This window comes from Lactuca serriola, chromosome 4 (genome assembly GCF_051521515.1).
Source record: "Lactuca serriola cultivar US96UC23 chromosome 4, Lser_US96UC23_V15, whole genome shotgun sequence".
Classification (NCBI taxonomy): Eukaryota; Viridiplantae; Streptophyta; class Magnoliopsida; order Asterales; family Asteraceae; genus Lactuca; species Lactuca serriola.
This window is the reverse complement of record NC_136411.1, coordinates 184476590-184497584: the sequence shown is the minus strand read 5'-3', so window position 1 is coordinate 184497584 and position 20995 is coordinate 184476590. Positions and strand designations below refer to the sequence as shown.

Sequence of the window (20995 nt, the reverse complement as noted above, 5' to 3'; positions counted from 1 at the left end):
TTGGTGAAGGACATATCGCCAGTTCTTTCTGCAGCCTAACTGATGCAGGGGCATCCGATCACAACCTTATTTTGGCTGATTTTATTTCCTTTTAAGTTTATTTCTTTCTTATTTAAATAATAAAGATTTCTTTAGAAGATTATCTATATTTTTGGAGTATATCCTCTAATCGAAATCTCTAGGAGTATTTTTGTTAATTTCCTGTTTTTTCTAGGGTAATTCTATTTGCCCTATAAGTTTGTTTTTTTTTCCTGGAAATGTGAGACAGAATTTTTTTGTTCTCAAGATTAAAAGTATCGAGACCTTTTGTTCTTGTTCTTTATCACCTGTATCGTTTTGACCATTTGATTGCTAGAGTTTGCATCATTTTGGTATCAGAGCGCACATGTTTTCTTTCAAATGGTCGGACGTGGCAGACGTAACCCTCGTAGAAACGCCAATGGAGGCAACGACGGTGAGCAACCTAACCCACGTGATATCGAAATTGAAAGATTGCAACAACGGATAATGGAGTTGGAGCTGCGACAGGAGGAGAGAAGTTCAGAGGAGGCCAGTTCGGAACTCAAGTTTGGAGATGAAGAAGAGAACCCTTTCGGTGCCCCCCGACGTAATGCCTTTGAAACATACCAACGACATGGCCAGAGACAAAACAATGAAGACCCTTTGCGTAACCTGGGAATGAAGATAGAGATTCCTGAGTTTGACGGTAAGACCCACCTAGACGATTTTATTGATTGGGTGAACACGGTGGAGCGAGTTTTTGATCTCAAATATATCCCTGACCCAATTAAAGTGAAGCTTGTGGCCATAAAGCTTCAAAAGTCTGCTTCGCTTTTGTGGGAACACGAGAAAAAACAACGCCAGAGGGACGGGAAGACCAAGGTCGAGACTTGGTCAAAGATGAAGAAGTTGCTACAAGGTAAGTTCCTTCCAGTCAATCACCGACAAGAAGCCTTTTTAGATTACCATAATGTTGGCCAAAAGGGTTCCTCCGTTGAAGATTTTATCGCAGAGTTTGATCGATTCAGAATGAGTTGTGTTGTTGAGGAAGAGGAAGAACAGGTTATCGCTCGATTTTTGGGTGCTCTTAAACCTGAAATTGTAGACATCGTTCATCTACAACAGTATTGGACGTATGCGGATGTTTGTCGTTTAGCTTTAAAAGTGGAAAAACAGTTAAAGAACCGAGGCAAACCAGGAGGCAGCAGGTTTATAACCTCTTCCCGACCCCCACCGACGCACACCAACAAAACACCCAACCCTAAATTCGACACCCCAACAAGTACTATCAACAACGCACCAGGCCCCCGTGTTCTTCAATGCTTCAAGTGTTAGGGTGTGGGACACATCGCTAGAGAATGCCCGAACAAGCAGTTAGTTACCCTGGTGGAAGAATCAGCTCCTATTTATGAGACCGAAGATGAAAAGGAGAGTGATGGGGAGGAAACCGAAGTAGTATATGCTGAATGGTGAACTCCTGATTGCCCAACGTGTTTTAAATGTAGATGTGTCAAAAACAATTGATGATAACTCGTGGTTGCGAAATAACATTTTTCGCACCAAATGTACAACGAAAGGGAAATTTTGCAGTGTCATAATCGATGGAGGTAGTTGTGACAACATGGTGGCAACAACAGTGGTAGAGAAGCTCGGCCTCGAGGTGGTAAATCACCCAGAACCGTATCAACTGACATGGCTGAAGAAGGGAAATGTCGTCAAAGTAAGTAAGTGTTGTTTGGTTTAATTTTCGATTGGAAAAAAGTATATTGATGAGGTCTGGTGTGAGGTAATTCCCATGGATGCGTGTCACATCCTACTGGGAAGACCTTGGCAATATGATCGGAGGACCAAACATGATGGGTTTTTAAACACTTATAGTTTCAAGAAAGATGGAGTAAATATAGTCTTAGCACCCCTCGACACAAGAGATAACCCCATTGACAATTTATTTTTATCGAAGGCTGAAATTAGGGGGTTAACGAAGCTTACTCCTCAAACCCACATGTATGCTCTAGTGGTAACAGATGAAAACAAACAAGCCCCACCCATCCCCAAACTGATCCAACCCTTAATCGAGGAGTTTCAGGGTGTTTTTCCAAGTGATATCCCATCTGGTCTACCACTAATGAGGGAAATCCAACACTGTATTGATTTCTTTCCAGGCTCCACAATTCCAAATAAGCCTGCCTACCGCATGAACCCTAAAGAATTTGAAGAGTTACACCGACAAGTCAACGAGTTACTTGAAAAGGGGCTAATACGGGAGAGTATGAGTCCGTGTGCCGTTCCCGCCTTGTTAGTTTCGAAACAAGGAGGAACTTTTCGCATGTGCATTGACAATTGAGCTGTCAACAAAATAACAGTCAAATACAGGTTCCCAATTCCTCGATTCGATGACTTGATCGACCAGTTGCATGGCTCAATAATTTTTTCCAAGATTGACTTACGCAGCGGGTACCACCAGATTCGTATGCGACCCGGTGATGAATGGAAGACCGCTTTCAAGACACGTGACGGGTTATATGAGTGGCTGGTAATGCCATTCGGTTTGTCCAACGCACCGAGCACATTCATGCGCCTGATGAACCATGTTTTCAAACAATTTATCGGCCGCTTCGTTGTTGTTTACTTCGACCATATATTGGTTTTCAGCAATAATGTGGAGCAACATGTAGCACACCTTCGGCAGGTTTTTACGGTCTTGCAGGAGCATAAGTTGTACGCTAACGAAAAGAAGTGTCACTTCCTTACTAGCAAAGTTATTTTTCTTGGTTATTTAGTTTCAGGCGATGGCATAAGGATGGACGAATCGAAGGTTGAAGCCATTATGAGCTGGCCTACACCCACTACGATTCATGACATTCGTAGTTTCCACGGGTTGGCCTCATTTTATCGGCGCTTCATACGGAATTTTAGTAGTATCATTGCCCCCATGACACAATGCATGAAAGGGGGAAAGTTTTGTTGGACAAAAGAGGATGAGAATGCGTTTGAGGAGTTAAAACGCAAAGTCACACAAGCCCCTGTTTTGGTTTTTCCTAACTTTAATGAAATATTTCAGGTTGAATGTGACGCCTCAGGTCTCAGAATTGGGGGAGTGCTAAGCCAGAACCAAAAACCCATTGCATTTTTAGCGAAAAATTCAACAAAACACGTCGCAAGTACTCTACATACGACAAAGAGTTTTATGCTATTGTTCGGAGTTTGGAATATTGGCGTCATTACTTGTTAGCCAATGAGTTCATTTTATATTCTGATCATGAAGCACTCAAATATATCCAGGGGCAGCAAAAACTCAACCCTCGTCATGCTAAATGGGTCGAATTTTTGCAATCTTATTCCTTCGTCATAAGACACAAAGCAGGGTCGTCAAATACCGTGGCTGATGCATTAAGTCGACGACATGTGCTCATTTCTGAGATGAAAATTCAGGTCCGTGGTTTTGACACCTTTCGAGAGTTGTACCAAGATGATCCTGACTTCAAAACAATCTGGAATAACTGTCAAAACAACTCCCTTCGAGATTTCTCAAAACATGATGGCTATCTCTTCAAAGGTGCTCGTTTGTGTGTTCTCGTGATTTCCTTAAGGGACTCAATTATTTTGGAAAGTCATGCTGGAGGTCTTGCAGGTCATTTTGGAAGGGACAAGACTTTGAACTTAATCCATGATCATTTTTACTGGCCAAAAATGGAGCGAGATGTTGCCCGCGTGATCGCACGTTGTCGCATTTGTCACGTGGCCAAAACTCAACACACCAATGCAGGTTTATACACTCCGTTACCCGTACCCGTTGCGCCTTGGGAGGATGTTAGTTTAGACTTTGTGTTGGGTCTACCTCGAACTCAAAGGCAGAAAGATTCGGTTATGGTTGTTGTTGACCGCTTCTCTAAAATGGCTCATTTTGTGCCATGTGTCAAGACCTATGTGTTGGATTAGTGTCTAAGTCCATAACTATTTTGGTATGTACTTGACCCGATGGTGCATGGTCCTTTTGGGTTGCCTTCACCAAAGCAACTTGATAGGATGAATTATGGAGAGAAAGGATTAAATATGATTTATTAATATATTATGAGGATAATATATTAAAGGAGAAATCATTTAGTTTAATTAATATTAGTCAAGAATTAATTGGTAATTAGTTTTGTGACTAAAAGAGATTAATTAAACTTAAGGGACTTGAACTGTTAATTGTATAATAGTTGAATATTGAGCTAATGGACTCCATATTAAAGGGGTGGACGAATTCTATGGGGAAACCCATTAGAAATCGTCCAAAGGCCTTTAAGGAGGGAGCCCATGGGTTGCTTAGGGCTTAAGCATCCAAATTAGGGTTTCCTTGTTAGATAACCCTAATAGCCTCACTATTTAAGGAACCCTTATGCCCCAAAAACGTGGTGAACGAATAAGTTAGGGTTTCCACATGTTTTGGGCAGCCTCCTTCTCTTCTCCTCTTCATCCTCTTGCTCTTGGTGTTTGTGAGCCATTAGAGGAGTGACATTTGTGACTCTAAGCTTTCTAAAGTCAATACAAGAAGGAATTGAGATTGTTATTGCTATATAACAATCAAGGTATGATCTAAACCCTAATTCATATGTTATATTGATTAGATCTAGGGTTTTAAGTCTTGGATTAAAAGCATGTACAATAGAGAAACCTAGATCCAAGCTTTAGGGTTTGCATGAGCACATAGGATGTCTTTTGGCTAAAAACCATCACTATGATGCTAGTCAAATTGCAAGGTTATATTTTTCTGAAATTGTTAAGCTCCATGGTGTTCCAAAAACTATAACATCAGATCGTGACATGAAGTTTGTTAGTCATTTATGGCGCACACTTTGGAAGAGCTTGGGTTCAAGGTTACAATTTAGTAGTTCTTACCACCCCCAAACGGATGGTCAGACGGAAATAACAAACAGGAGTCTCGGGAACCTGTTGCGAAGCCTTATTGGGGACAACCCTAAGTAGTGGGACCTCATCCTTGCTCAAGCAGAATTTGCTTATAACCGTTCTGCCAATCGTACGACTGGGTTGAGTCCGTTCATGATAGTTTATGGGAGAAATCCGCTCACGCCACTTGACTTAACACCTTTTCCTCTAGTTGAGCATGTTAGTGTGGAGGGGGAAAACCAGTCTCGACAGATTAAGCAGCTGCATCAAACGGTTCGAGATCGGATCCTTAAACATAATGCTGGATACCAGAGCCCCGCCAACAAGCATCGAAAGCAAGTTATTTACAAAGAGGGTGATATTGTAACACCCAAAATCTAGAAGGCCAAGAAAGGAAAGAAAATCCTAACTTTAAGGGGGGGCTCGGCGAGTCCAAGGAGGAACTCGGCGAGTCCAAGCGGGATTCGGGTCGAGGAGTAAGTGACCGACTCGGCGAGTCGGCCAAAGAGACTCGACGAGTCAGGTCTGTTCGAGGAAAACCCTAAATTTGGGACTTGGGGCCTATTTAAGTGCCTCATTCTCCTCCCTAGGGTTCCTTTACTGCCTCTTTAACCCATAATGCCAAACCCTAGCCGCCATATCCATTGATTGAGCCAATTGTTGTCTTGAGGAGTGCATTAAAGCTTGGAGAAGGAAGAAGGATCTTGAATGTGCAAGGAGGGGGCTATAGATCTGGGATTGGGAAGATATTTATGAACATATGAAGGTATTAAGTCGTTTCCCTTCCTTTAGATCTATTTTGGTTGTGAGTATTGGGGCTTTTAGCCATGAGTAGTGATCCATTTGAGTTATAAGCCGAATCTGGAGTTGCTACTTCAGATCTAAGTATATTTTGGTGTAACATCCCGGAATAGCAAGAGTAAAGTTGAAGGGCTAAAAGAGTAAAATGGGAAGGAGCGACTCGGCGAGTAGCATGGGTGGACTCGGCGAGTTGGTGCTGAGTGGAGAAAACCCTAAATCCGGAGGTTGAGCCTTATATAAAGAACATTATGTCTCCTCCCCAGCCTCCTTATCACCCCTTGAGTTCCAGAATCCCTAATTTCGTGAGGAAATCCCATTATTGAGTGAATTAGAGCTTGGAGAAGGTGCTTTAAGCTTGAAGATTGGAGGCTTGTATCAGGAAGCTTGGGGGAAACATCAATCTACAGTTGGTTGGGCTCATTCCAAGGGTAAGGGACCATTTCCTTAACCTATTTTCTTCATGGATTCATGTGTGGTGGTTGGTATGGCATCTAAAGTGAGATGGAAGCTTGTATATGAGGATGCTACTTCAGATCTAAGCTTGTGATGGTCCTATATGTCATAAAGTCCCTGTTGATGAGTGTTTGAAGGAGTTATTTTGTCCCAAACCCTAGCCCTAGAGTGCAAAGTGCCTAGATCTCCTTGGATTCACGTAAAGTTTGCCACTTTATGTGATGGATGGCCTTAGGAAGGGTAGATCTATGGTTTGGATCATCTGCATGGCTTGGAAAGCCTTTGTATGGACTCAGACCCGGTGGTACTCGGCGAGTCACATGGGTGGACTCGGCGAGTTGCTTGAAGATAGGCTAGGACTCGACGAGTTGGAAGAACAACTCGGCGAGTTGGATGAAGATGGCCTGGAACTCGACGAGTTGGAAGAACAACTCGGCGAGTAGGTTGAAGATAGCCTTAGACTCGACGAGTCTGTTCTTGGACTCGGCGAGTCTTGTCGAAGAGTCCCAATCTTTTCTGGTTGAGCCGTGAATCGGTGAGTCAAGGGATGACTCGGTGAGTTGTGTGTGAGTGGACTCAGAGTTGTTGGACTCGGTGAGTCTCGGGGTGACTCGGCGAGTTGAGTCGCGGATTAGGGGAATTATGAGCATAGGGACTCGACGAGTCATTGGGTTGACTCGACGAGTAGAGTCAGTCAGGGGTTGACTTTGACTTTGACTTTGACCAAGGGTTGACCAGTGATTTCCAGGGGAATTTTGGTAATTGTTGGATATTGTTTTGAGTTCAGTGCCTTGGTGGTTGTCCAGTGGTGGAGGTCGTATCAGTAATCGGAGCAGCTTGGGTTATCTGTTCAGTCGGCAGTTTCGAGGTGAGTTATCCTCACTATATCAACAGGGTCTAAGGCACCAAGGCCGGCCCTTATCGGATTGAGATCCGGGTATTTGTTGTTATGTTATTTCTTTGATATGTTTGCATCCTGGTAGCTAGGATGGTATATGTTAGAGACCTGATTGAGATCGGTATTCTGAGATGTAGGGTGATGCTATGCTAGTGACCGGTTAGGTCGGTATCCTGGTTAGGATGATGATATGTTATGTGATCTGTTTGATCGACTTGTTGACTGTGAATTGCTATATGATTGTATGTTTATGTGCACATGGTTGTTTGGACTGGAGTTGGGTTGAGGCGGGTCCTGCTTTGTGCTGTAGGCCAAGATACCCAGGGCGGACCGGTTGTCCCGAAGGCCCAGCGAGCGGTCCGAATAGGCTGTAGGCCCCAAGAGGGCGGACCAGACGTGCCGAGGCTCAGAGAGTGGACCAGGCCGACTGAAGACCCGGTGCGGGCGGACCAGCCATACTGTAGACTCAGAGAGTGGACCAGGTGGATTGAAGGCCCGGTGCGGGCGGACCAATCACACTGCAGACTCGATTTAGGTGGTTAGATTCGGAGAGTGGACCGGGTGGATTGAAGGCCCGGTGCGGGCGGACCAATCACACTGTAGACTTGAGGTATATGGCTAGACTCGGAGGGTGGACCAGGTGGACTGTTGGCCGGTGCGGCGGACTAGTCCCACAGTAGACCCGAAGTGCATGGTTGTTCTGTGATCGGATATGTTATGACATGTTATGCGTGTATGGTATATATGGTTGGTATTTTGGGGATATCTCACTAAGCTTTCGGGCTTACAGTTGTGGTTTAATGTTTTTCAGGTTCTTCAGGAGACCGTGGCAAGGCGAAGGCGTGATCGTACCGCTCCTCGTGTCTATGTTGTGATGAGATTCTGGGAATACTTAAAATAAAATGTATTGAAAACCTTTTTGTAATAACTTTAATGGAATCGGGTTGTTTTCGAAAATTTTAAATTGGTTGAAATTTTTGGTCGTTACAAGTTGGTATCAAAGCCTTGGTTTGAGTGAATTGGAGGAACACTCGTGTGACTCCAGTCTCAAATCGAGGAGAATTTTCAAAAGAGTATTTAAAATGGTTTTCAAATGAGTAAAGGAGGACGCGGAGGTACGATCAGTCGGAGCTAGTAAGTAACCCCAAAATACCATACATGATATTTGTTTTTGAGCTTTGTTAGAACAGCATGCTAGTGCTAAGCTAGGGATCTTCAGGATTTCATGATAATGTTGCCTGATTTGTGATGCCTGTAGCCTAGGGTTTCCTTATGAGAGATTTCCAGTGTTCCTCTAGTTGTGAGGGTTGAGTGTTGTTATGCATGTTTTCGCTAGGGTGTTGTGGTAGTACTTCATACAAATATGGGTAGGTGTGGAAGGTAGTATGGGTCCGTACTACTGAAAGCACAGGACCCATACGCGTATCAGGGAAACCATGACCTCTAGGGTTGGGTTGAGAGTTGGTTCCCGGGATAGTGGGAAGTGTCTGAGATTTTGTGTGGTGTTTTTTCAGTATGGAGATTCCGAGGCATGCTGGGAGTGGATCCATATCAGGATCGGGAGAGGGAGTTCCGGGCGGGTCAGTACCGCCCGAGGTTATTGGTCAGATGAGCACGTGCGAGTTGGATGCGAGGATTCGTGAAATCCTGCGTGATGAGATTGTTGAGTTGTTCCGGGCTGAGTTGTCGGAGCTGTTTGGGTCGATCAAGACCGCCATGGTTGAGTATTTTGATGAGCGCTATGCAGCTCTCATAGAGACGGCTGCCGCGACGGCTACAACACCTGTAGCAGCGGCAGGGGGAGGAGCTAGTCGGGGCTTTTAGTATCGAGACTTCGATAATACGAAGCCTCCCATCTTCGATGGAGTTCAGGACCCGATTGTTGCTATGAGGTGGTTATCGGACGTGGAGGGGTGTTTCTTCACGTGTTCATGCCCTGCTGAGCAGAGGGTGAGGTGTGCTTTGAACCTGTTGAACATATGAACTCGGGGTATATGGCTAGACTCGGAGGGTGGACCAGGTGGACTGTTGGCCGGTGCGACGGACCAGTCCCACAGTAGACCCGAAGTGCATGGCTGTTCTGTGATCGGATATGTTATGGCATGTTATGCGTGTATGGTATATGTGGTTGGTATTTTGGGGATATCTCATTAAGCTTTCGGGCTTACAGTTGTGGTTTAATGTTGTTCAGGTTCTTCAGGAGCCCGTGGCAAGGCGAAGGCGTGATCGTACCGCTCCTCGTGTCTATGTTGTGATGAGATTCTGGGAATACTTAAAATAAATTGTATTGAAAACCTTTTTGTAATAACTTTAATGGAATCGGATTGTTTTCGAAAATTTTAAATTGGTTGAAATTTTTGGTCATTACATTTGGTCTTGGAAAGCATAAAGTATCTACCATTGAGTTGATTATAGAGCCTCTTTGCCTTAAACCCTAGTTTATGGTGTATTTTGCCTAGATCTCCTTCTCTACACATAAAGTTTGCAACTTTACGTGAGGAATAGGCTTGGGAAAGGTAGATCTACAGTTTGGAGTCCATGCATGACTCAAAAGTCCTCTGCATGTATGGAGATCTGAATGGACTCGCGAGTCCTTTGAGTGGACTCGGCGAGTAGCATGAAGATTTGGAGGAACTCGACGAGTGGGATGAACAGCTCGTCGAGTCAGATGAAGTTGGGCAGGAACTCGACGAGTTGGATGAACAAATCGGCGAGTCTGTTGAAGGTTGTCTTGGACTCGGCGAGTCTGTTCTTGGACTCAGCGAGTCAGGTCGCGAAGCCCTAAACCCTTCGAGTTGAGACTCGAATCAGGGAGTCGAGTGGAGACTCGGTGAGTTGGACAGGACAGGACTCGTAAATCGGTAGACTCGGCGAGTCATGGACTGACTCAACGAGTCGAGTCGCAAATGGAAGGACTCTAAACATATGAACTTGGCGAGTCAGTAGGGTGACTCGGCGAGTAGGGTTGACCTGGAAGGTTGACTTTGACCAGGACTTTGACTTTGACCAGAGTTGACTTGATTGTCTCCCGGGGGTCAGTTAGACTCAGTGTTACAATGTTATTGGTAGCTCGGGGAGCGGGTGGAGCAGGAGTTCAGAGAGTTGTCGGGCAACGGCTAGTGGGATCATCAGCAAGTTCAACCAGTGCAGGTGAGTTTCCCTTTGTGTGAATGGGTCTAAAGCCACAATGCCAGCCCATGTAGTTATGAGTAGAAGACCCGGGGGTTAGCCCTAGGCACAATATGCTAGTATGATATTCAGGACGAGGTCCAATGATAGCGGGCAGGTGCCCAAGGATTGGTTTATATGATAGTTTATACTTGTTGTCTGTGTGATATATGTATGTGCTTGGTAGGGAGGTGAGTGTAGGCGAGGTCCCGTATCTCACCAATAACAGAGTGTGGATGGTGTTCCACATCTCATTAGCAGCAGAGCAGGGGCGAGGCCCAAGTTAGGGAAGGAGTGAGTGTGGGCTAGGCCCGTATCTCACTATCAGTAGGAGCATGGACGGGGTTCCATGTCTCATCAGTAGCAGGACAAGGGCGAGGCCCAGGATAGACGAGGCCTTAGGACATGATCCATTGTATATGTTTAGCTTATGTTTTGCAGTATGATTATGTGCTATTATATGTTAGCGGGGCGAGGCTCTGTGACAGGCGAGGCCTAAGTGAAACAAATATGTATCCGAGCGGGGCTCGAAGCCAGGCGGGGCCGTTGTATCGGGCGAGGCCCGAGGTAGGGGGTGAGGCCCAGGATAGCGGGCGTGGCCCAATATGCGCAGTATGTGGTTATGGATGGTATGAGGTAGGGTGTGGAACTCACTAAGCTTCGTGCTTACGGTTTTCAGTTTTGGTTTCAGGTACTTCCGGTAGCGGAGGGAAGAGCTCAGGGTGATCGCATGGCACACACCATAGATTAGACAGACTGGGAAGGTTTACTATGATAACGAACATGTGTTCGGAAATTAATACTTTGTTTACGTTTTAAAATGTTGAATTTGCTTAAAGTAATGTTCTATTAAAAGAAATTTTTAGTCTTAAATTTTGGGACGTTACAAATATGGTATGGATTCATCTGAGAAAAGAGCGTTTTCCAACGGGTCGTTTCGGGAAGTTGAAGCCTCGTGCTGATGGTACTTTTCGGGTTCTTAAGAAGATTAATGATAATGCATATAAAATTGATCTCCCGGGTCATTATAATGTTTCAGCCACTTTCAATGTTGCAGATTTATCGCCATTTGAAGGAGGGTTGGAAGAAGTGGCAAACTCGGAGGCGAGTTTCTTCAAAGGAGGGGATGATGATGCAGGGGCATCCGATCACAGCCTTATTTTGGCTGATTTTATTTCCTTTTAAGTTTATTTCTTTCTTATTTAAATAATAAAGATTTCTTTAGAAGATTATCTCTATTTTTGGAGTATATCCTCTAATCGAAATCTCTAGGAGTATTTTTGTTAATTTCCTGTTTTTTCTAGGGTAATTCTATTTGCCCTATAAGTTTGTTTTTTTTCCTGGAAATGTGAGACATAATTTCTTTGTTCTCAAGATTAAAAGTATTGAGACCTTTTGTTCTTGTTCTTTATCACCTGTATCGTTTTGACCATTTGATTGCTAGAGTTTGCATCACTAACTACATGCCAAGATCCTCTCTGATTGAAAATCATAACATTTGTCTGTGTTTGTGATTTTCAAATCAGAACAAAATAGGCATGTAAATCTTCTTCTATTTCAATTTTGATCCCATGAGGTTGGCGTTTAAGGGTTTGGAGATTTGGGAGGAAAAGGTAATAATTTATGGAAAAATCAAGAAATCAGCATGCGAGATTGGGAGATTTTCCGATTTAAAATTCTAAATTGTAGAAAAATTAGGAAGACAATAAAGAATAATCCATACCTTGACTATAATTCAATTTTCAATTCAGGGATTGAACCTTAAGGGTTTCTAAAGCAAAAAATCAAAATGAAAGACCACAATTCGATTTACGATTGAAAAGCATAAACTGGTAGAATACCTGAGATTATGAGATGACGGACATGTGAAATGGGAAGGGAAAATCCAACTAAAACAATCAACCATTCTTCGTTTTCTTCGTTAAGCAACTCTTTCCCCCCACCCCCTAAAACCTGTAATCAAGCCACGTGCAAAATATATGAACATTTGAATGGGTCATCAATAAGAAAGAAAGAAAAACGTTGAAGGTGAGAGGTGTTCGGAGACAACAACATTGATGGGTGTTGAAAGGAATATTAGTGATGGTGGTGGGGACTAACGATCACATCAACGGTGACGAGTAGTGGTAGCACATCAGCTCCGTTGCTTCCGTTTTCCCAATACAACGGTAATCGAATAGGAAAGAAGGAGCAAGGATTGGGGTTTGTTTGGGGTTGCTCAAATCAACATAAAAGAAAAAGAGATGGGGTGAGGTTGGAATGGTTCTATGGTGGGCGGAGATGTAGCAGTTCACGGTGGAGTTTGGTGGTCGAATGGAGGCTAGCAGGTGGTGCGGTGGCTATCTCCAGATTGTCGTAAGTAGCAGCCCCTTCTTGTTTGTTGAAATCGGGAACAAAAGAAAGAAATGGGTATATGACCCGGAGAGATAGATAGAGAAAGAGAGAGAGAGAGAGAGAGAGAGAGAGAGAGAGAGAGACTTTTCTTTTTTTAATTAGTTAAATAAATAAATACGTATTTAGATTTAAAAAAATAGAATAAATGAAAAATGAATAACCCAAGTGTATTATAGTCATTTCACTATTCAGAGGGACTAAAAACACGATGGAACTATCTCAAAATGACCATCAATCCAAAAAAGTCGTTGTTTAGACTAAAACCTAAAAAAATGCATACCATAGACCATTTTTGCAATTTTGTCAAAATTTTAAGAAACTAGTTTGGTTAAAAATGATTAAGCTGTATTTTTCATCAGAAAAAAAACGTGTTTATGTATAATTTTTATTTTTTATTTTTTATTTTTTTGTTATTTTAAATAATAATATTTTATAAACTATCTATATAAATACTGTGCACGATTTTTTAGAATGGATAAATATATTTTTTGATTTGTACATATTTGGTCACTGAGGTTTTTTTTTTTTTTTTTTTTTTTTCCTGTTTATATTTACCCTTTCAACTTGTTAAACTGTACACATTCAGTCCTCATGACCGGTTACTCCAGGTTAGCCGGGAAAAATGACTTAATAGGGTAATATATTTCACATTTTGTACACATTCAATCCTTAATATTTTTTGTACATATTTAGTCCTTAATATAATTTTTTTCTTCAAAATAAGTCATTTTTGTTTTTGTACTCATTCAATACTTATGAATGACTTCTTAAGGTTTTTCTCACGATATCTTATATAAGACAGTCATTTATGAGGTATTTGGGATTATTGATGTTTATGTCCATCGCGATCTCGACTGCTTGGTTGCGTAGGTCTTATGGTTTAGTTTAGGTTTTGTATTTTGAACTTCGCAACTTCTTTATACGAGATCGGATTTTAACGATCTTTATATCCACATGTTCGTTTTTTGAGTCTACTACAACTTTCGTTAAGAGTATTCCCGTTAAAATGTAATACATCATTACCTGCGATTTTATAAAAAAAAACATTCATACATGCATTCATAAAAAACGTATGGATATAAAGATCATAAGTAAAAATATATTGTTTTTTAATACGAGTAATCCAAATGAAAGTTGTAGTAGACTAAAATACGAATGCACTGATATATAAATCGTTAAAATCCGAGATCATATGAAGAAATTATGATGTTCATTACACATGACCTAAGCAGTCAAGTACTCGAGATCGCGATGGACATAAGCATCAAAAGCCCCAAATACCTCATTAATAAATGTCCCTCATAAGTTGCCGTGAGAAAAACCTAAAGAAATCTTCCATAAGCACTGAATGAGTATAAAAACAAAACTGACTTATTTTGCTATATATATATATTAAGGACTAAATGTGTACAAAAATATTAAATATTAAATGTGTACAAAGTGAGAAATATTTTATCCTATTAAGTCATTTTTACCGGCTAATATGAAGTAGCCGATCATAAGTACTGAATGTGTACAGTTTAACAAGTTGAAGGGGGTAATGTTGACGAAGAAAAACTCAATGACCAAATATATACAAATCGAAAAATATATTATCATTTTAAGTTATTATCCAATTATTTTATTATAGTTTTAAAAAGAATACTCCTATTTTGATATTGTTGTGATTAACCCATTTTTAAGTACAAGTTCTTAAAATTTCCCTTAATTGAATTATTTTAGGTGCTATTGGCCTATGTTTGTGATTTTACTCAAAATTTTATTAGATTCGATAGCGTACTCAACACAAAAATGGCGGGAACATAAACAGAGAGTTTGGACTTTGGAGGAACATTCATCTAGGGTTTGCGAAAGGCCACTCAGGCATTCGCATTTCATCATCTGTTTTCTTTATCGCACATAGAAGCAGGTAGAGATGCCAACCTACAAGATCAGGGGAATCAATGTCGAATTCCCCTTTGAGGCGTACGATTGCCAGCTCGTTTACATGGAAAAAGTCATCCAATCTCTTCAAGACGTATGATTTCTCTCCTAAATCTACTTCATCACGTCTCAAATCGAATACATATCTTGATTTCCATCGATTTCAATTATAAGGTGTTGCATAGCTATTCACAGTCATTGGAGGTTTACCTTGCTAACATCACAAAAATCAAATTGCGTATTTGTGACGAACACCACTGTTTGATAACTAATTTAAGAAGCTCAAACCAATTTACGTCAATATAATATTCATCTTTGTGCTAACCTTGATATGTTGTTGACACATTTCATCATGTGGCAGAGGTCTAACGCCCTATTAGAGAGTCCCACCGGAACTGGCAAAACATTATGTCTTCTGTGTGCCACTTTAGCTTGGAGAAAGAGTTTGGGTAGTTTCTCAACCGGTAGGAATGCAATAAGAAGTCAGGACATAGGAGGCAAAAACTCAGAAGGACCATCGTCACAGTCAGAATCATCACGGCTTCCCACAATCATATACACTTCACGCACTCACAGCCAGATTCGACAAGTGGTTCAAGAGCTCAAAAGAACCATCTACAGGTCAGGGTTGATATTTGATAAAAACAATTTCAGACCATGTTAGAACTTAGAAGTCGATTCCACTGGTTTGACTATATAAACATATCAATTACTTATGCAGACCCAAAATGGTTGTATTAGGATCTCGTGAGCAATTATGCATTCACCCTGATGTAAGTTTACTTCATGGGAAAACACAGACAAATGCCTGTCATTTCCTATGTCAAAAACGCACAAAACGGTATTGTACCCATTTTCCTCGTGTCTCAGGTAAGCTATTCTTTTTTTCACTTTTCATCCATTGATTTGGGGAGATACTGATATACATCTGTTGTTTTTGTTTCATAGAATTTGTGAAGAATAATCCTGGTCTTGGTGATGAACCTATTGACATAGAGGACTTGGTCAATATTGGGAAACAGAGTGGCCCGTTAGTTTTTTTTATCCTTTTGTAACTTATGACAAATGTTAACCATTTTTCTGCAATATATGTCTAACATTTCACTGTGAATGCGCAATGCAGATGCCCTTATTATATGTCACGTGAGCTCCATAAAGTTGTTGATATCTTATTTGCACCTTACAACTATCTTATCGATCCTGGCAATAGAAAATCTTTGAGCATTGAATGGGCAAACAGTATACTTATATTTGATGAAGCTCACAATCTTGTAAGTGTCAAATATATATAATACATATGATGATATGATAAATGATCTCTTTTATTTTTTTTTTGCATTATGAAATATACAGGAGGGAATATGTGCAGATGCTGCCTCGTTTGACCTACCTTCTTCCCTCTTAACTTCATGTATTTCTGAAGCACAAAACTGTGTAGACCTTGCTGTTTCCAGGAGAGATCAATCAAATGACACATCATATAATCCAGATAATTTTGCTATTCTCAGAGGTATATTGTTTTCTCTCATCAACTCCATGATCATTTGAACTTTATTATAAGAAAGTTTACTTTTTTGCATTCTGCAGCACTTCTGTTAAAGCTTGAGAAGCGAATTTCTGAAGTTCAAATCGACTCCAAAGAATTGGGCTTTACCAAACCTGGTCCTTACATCTATGAGCTTTTTGGTGAGCTAAATATCACACACAAAACAGCCACCAAGCTCATTGACACAATTGAAGATGCAACTGTATTACTTGAAGAAGGTACACACTACACACTACACACTACACACCCAGTATCATGTCTTTATTATATAAGTATTTTTTTAAGGTTTGGTTTATTCTTTTTTACAGATGCAAAAACCAGTGATCCTCAAAAGACAAAGGGAACTGTGAATAGGTTGGAGAGTATATCAGACATTCTTAAAATAATCTTCAAAAGTGATGGAAACGACGCCCATGCCAAATATTATCGTGTAAGTTTTTGAAATTTTACTTTTCTACCCTTGAAGCTTGTAGTAACCTCTTGTAACTTAGAATCTTTTATTTATTGTTGAATTCAGGTTCATGTTCAGGAAGTTGAAGTGAAATCAAGTGATACATTTAAAGGTAAAAAATGTATTAATATGTTTAAGTTTATGTTTAGTTTTTGTTATATTACAGTTATGACACTATTTTATGACACCATATGTAGGCAAAGCATCTAGAATCTTCAGCTGGTGGTGTTTTAATCCTGGTGTTGCTATGGAAGAATTTGCAAAAAGAGATGTTGGATCTATTATTTTGACATCTGGCACTTTATCACCTATGGATTCATTTGCCGAGGAACTGAAACTGTATGAACTTATCATACTATATAATCCTTATGTTTTTTAATAGCTACTTACTTTTTTATTTATTAAAATATAGGAATTTTCCTATACGTTTGGAGAATCCTCATGTCATACAAGACAATCAATTATGGGCTGGAATTGTTCCAGTGGGTCCCTCTGGTCATCCGTTTAATTCTTCTTATAGAACACGCGATTCTCCTGAATATAAACTGAATTTGGGTAATTCCATTGGTAAGTATATTATATATATATGACAATTTTTATAAAAATGTCATGTCAAATCACTTGTTAATATTAATATATATATTTTTTGTTTTGTAGTGAATTTTGCTCGAATAGTACCAGATGGGCTTCTTGTATTTTTTCCATCTTACTACCTTTTGAATCTATGCATTGATTTCTGGAAGAACATGGTAATAATTATAATAATAATAATATCTTATTATCTTAAATTATAATTTCTTGTACTTTTTAATAAAACAAATTTCATGTTTTCAGGGTGTAACTTCAACAAATTCGAGTACTATTTGGGAAAGAATCTGTAAACATAAGCTACCAGTTGTGGAGCCTAGACAATCTTCACTTTTTCCCCAAGCAATTGATGTAAGAGTAAATTATTTATTCACTTTCAGTTAACAAATTTATTTTCTTTAATTCATTTTAAAATTTGAACAGGACTACATGGCTAAGCTAAGAGACAACTCGACTACTGGAGCAGTGTTTTTTGCTGTATGTCGTGGAAAGGTAATTTAGTATTTCATATAGTTTTGACTATTTTCTTCCTATGACATTTATTTAGTTTAATTTTATAATTTTATTTTTTTTTAATGGAAATAGGTAAGTGAAGGACTAGATTTTGCTGATCAAGCTGGAAGAGCTGTGATTGTGACTGGAATTCCATTTGCAATGAGGAATGATCCAAAAATCCGTTTAAAACGTGAGTTTTTAGACCAACAAGCACTCTCACAAAAAGGATCCAAGGTAATTCATTTTGGTCAACAAAGTCAAACTCACTTAAATTTATATTTTTTTATTTTATATTATCTTGAAAGTAGATTGCCTTTTCAGGTTCTCACAGGAGAAGAGTGGTACAGTCAACAAGCGTCACGGGCGGTCAACCAAGCTGTGGGCCGTGTCATTCGGCATCGCCATGATCACGGGGCAATTATTTTTTGTGATGAAAGGTTTTTTTTTTTTTGTTTTTTTTAGTCGGTATAAAAATAAATAATTAAATTATGTTAGTTTTGGTCAATTGAGTTTTGACTTTTTTAATGTGTTTATATATACATACAGGTTTTCAAAACAAAACCATCAGTCCCAGATTTCACTATGGATTCGGCCTCACCTCAAGGTTAACAGACACCATCGACCTTGTGAAATTACTCTTTTGCCCTTTACCTGACATGTCCTTCCTTACGCAGTGTTACTCCAAATTTGGGGATGTAGTTTTTACATTGACCCGTTTCTTTCGTGATGCTGCAATTAGCTGTCCAGTGAAACAAAAGTCAACTCAGATTCAAGAACCAGGTTGACCAGAAAATACCTCTTTGAAATTACATATTTGGTCCCTGAGTATATCTGATCTTTTCAATTTTGGTCCTCATTTAAGGTTTTTGTAACGTTTTTGGTTCCTGTTCCAAGTAAAATGACTATTTTTGGTCCCTGGGTACAGCTTATTTTTTGCAAATTTGGTCCCAAAGATACAATCATTTTCTTGGAACATGAAACCAAAAACGTTATAAAAACCTCAAACAAGGACCAAAATTTCAAAAATCAGTTATACTCAAGGGACCAAAAATGTAATTTACTCAAATACAATCTTAATACACTTGTTTTCGTTTTTCAGGAGAAAAAAGTAGCAGGGACAAGATCATATCTCTGGACAAACTTGATCAGGACAAATTTCTCAAATCTTTAGTATGTTCTTTTCGATTTTTTTCAATTGCATGTTTTTTTTTCCTTCTATTCATTAAATATTTATTATATCTCAACGGGTCTTACAGATTGCCACATCAGATAAATCTCAGTCTATAGAACCATCATCATCATCATCATTGCCATGTTCGAGTGAATTAAGGCGAGTCAACATTTCGTCTCGGCTTAGTCAAATACTTCCTGCAAACCGGTCAAATCTTTCTTTCAATGCACAAAATCAGACTTCAAGTTTGAATAATAATAATAATAATAATAGCAATGTGGAAGTCAAAAAACATGAAGTGATTGATTTGGTAGATGAAGAAACAAGCAGTCAATTATCCGCACCTTATTTTATAAAAAAACGTAAAATAGAAAACCCTAAAAACGAAAACTTGTTACAAAAGTGTGACAATGGAATCAGAGAAGTTAAAAAGGAGATAGATGTAGAAAGGAGGACTGAGTTGATCAATTTAGAAACTGTAAGGGGTAGTTCAAGTTCAAATTCAACTTCTTTGGCTTGTGAAAACCAGGAGAAGGGATCCAGTTTTCTTATTCAGGTAAAACAAAAGTGGGATTTATTATTATTAGTATTATTATCTTTTTTTGTTCTTGAATAAGTTATGCAAGTTTTTATAAATTTACAGGTTAGAGAGAAGCTTAGTGATGGAGAATATAAAGAATTTGTGGGATTTATGAAAGCACTTAAATCTAAAGCAATGAAGATAGGTCATGTTCTTCAATGTATCATGGGATTATTTTCTGCACCAGATAGACTTCATCTTCTCCAAAGGTATTAGAATTATTTTTTTCTTCTTCTTCTTCTTATTTTTTTTGATATTATCTATTTTTCTAATTTTTGTGTTGGTATTGACATTTGACAGATTTAAGGATTATATTCCTGCAAAATACCATACATTGTATGAAGAGTATTTGGAGAAAACAAAAACAAATGATGCAGTAACTGTAGATCTTTTATAAAAGGTAGTGTTCTTGTGTAAAATTATTTACCCTACCATTAATTATCATTAAAGTTATATGATGTGTCTTGAAAATAATCATTTAACAAGCAAAGTTATTTCTAAGAAATAACGGAAATTGAGGTGTATTTTGTTGTTTGGTGTAACTTTTGGCTGGGAAATGATTTATTAAGATGAAAATTTGAAGTTGATAAGGACATACATAATGTTGTAATTATTTGAATTTGTTTCTTTCAGAGTTTTGTTTGTTTATGAAATGTGATTGGGTTGGTATTTGGTGTTTGTGGTCGACTTATAGCTTACAAGTTACAAACAACCAATTCTAAGAAACTCGCATGTATCTTCTCTTTGTCTGCTAGTTAAAATACATAAAATAATAATGTATTTTTATACAAAAAGTAAATCCGCAAGAAATTTATCAGTTTGACGATGTATAATTTTTCTTGTGTTCATAATTAATTCTTAAAATTTGACTTTTCAAGCGTAGTCTTTTAAATGATATTAACTAAATTTGAGTATTTTCTCTTTATTGTAACAATGACAATGTTTTTTGTGTTTTCAAAAAATGGCCATTTTGTTTGCAATGGGTCGATTTCAAACCAACTATATATTTAAAAAAGAAAAAAAAAATACATTTCAGACTTTTCTATATAAAATAAATAATTAGGAATTTCAAGAGCAACTCAAAAATCAGATGAACAATTCTTGGATTTTGAGAAAATACTTCGTTTTAAATTTAAATCTTTCAAAATTAAAAAGAAAACAACTAATGGAAAGTAATATGCTAAAATGATTTAAAATGTGACATTTGATTGAAAAACAGTAATATTAAACTATTCGAAGTCACAATTTCAGACATAAAAAGAAAAAACTTTTTGAAAGTTTTGGTGAAATGAGAAAAAAATACACCCGAAATGACTCATTTGGGTCAAGAACAAATAATTTAGGACAGAATGATTATTTTTCAAAACACAAAAAATTTGATATTTTTTTGTTAATTACTTAATTCATAATAATTAGTTTAGTTAATATTCATTTTTAATTTGCTCTATCCACTAAGCACACTCTAATAGGACAACACATTTAAAAGGAATATAAAACAAGAATATTGACGAATGTCGACACAAGATATTAAGCTACTATTTTGATAAAAAACCAAATAAACAAATACCGAAGTGATTAAAAAATTGTGAAGGATTAGAACATACCAGTGCATATAGTGAAAGAAGCAAATCATATTT

At 38.9% G+C, this 20995-nt stretch overlaps 2 protein-coding genes across 2 annotated transcripts; both read left to right on the top strand.

Moving 5' to 3' along the window:
* Positions 1-399: 399 nt before the first annotated feature.
* On the top strand, positions 400-3939 carry LOC145099056 (uncharacterized). Its single transcript, XM_079036642.1, has 4 exons — positions 400-1208; positions 1591-1720; positions 1763-2295; positions 3081-3939. Exons 1-4 carry the CDS (start codon positions 400-402, stop codon positions 3937-3939), a joined length of 2331 nt encoding a protein of 776 aa, XP_078892768.1.
* A 10437-nt stretch (positions 3940-14376) lies between these two features.
* Positions 14377-20011, top strand: LOC145103018 (RAD3-like DNA-binding helicase protein). Its single transcript, XM_079040552.1, has 22 exons — positions 14377-14621; positions 14889-15148; positions 15249-15397; positions 15476-15557; positions 15651-15798; positions 15881-16037; positions 16115-16291; positions 16382-16503; positions 16591-16636; positions 16722-16863; positions 16937-17091; positions 17182-17273; positions 17359-17463; positions 17536-17604; positions 17698-17841; positions 17929-18044; positions 18154-18211; positions 18282-18387; positions 18707-18777; positions 18864-19334; positions 19422-19567; positions 19659-20011. The coding sequence occupies exons 1-22, from the start codon at positions 14520-14522 to the stop codon at positions 19753-19755; spliced, it is 3015 nt and encodes a 1004-aa protein (XP_078896678.1). The 5' UTR covers positions 14377-14519; the 3' UTR covers positions 19756-20011.
* The last annotated feature ends 984 nt before the right edge of the window (positions 20012-20995 follow it).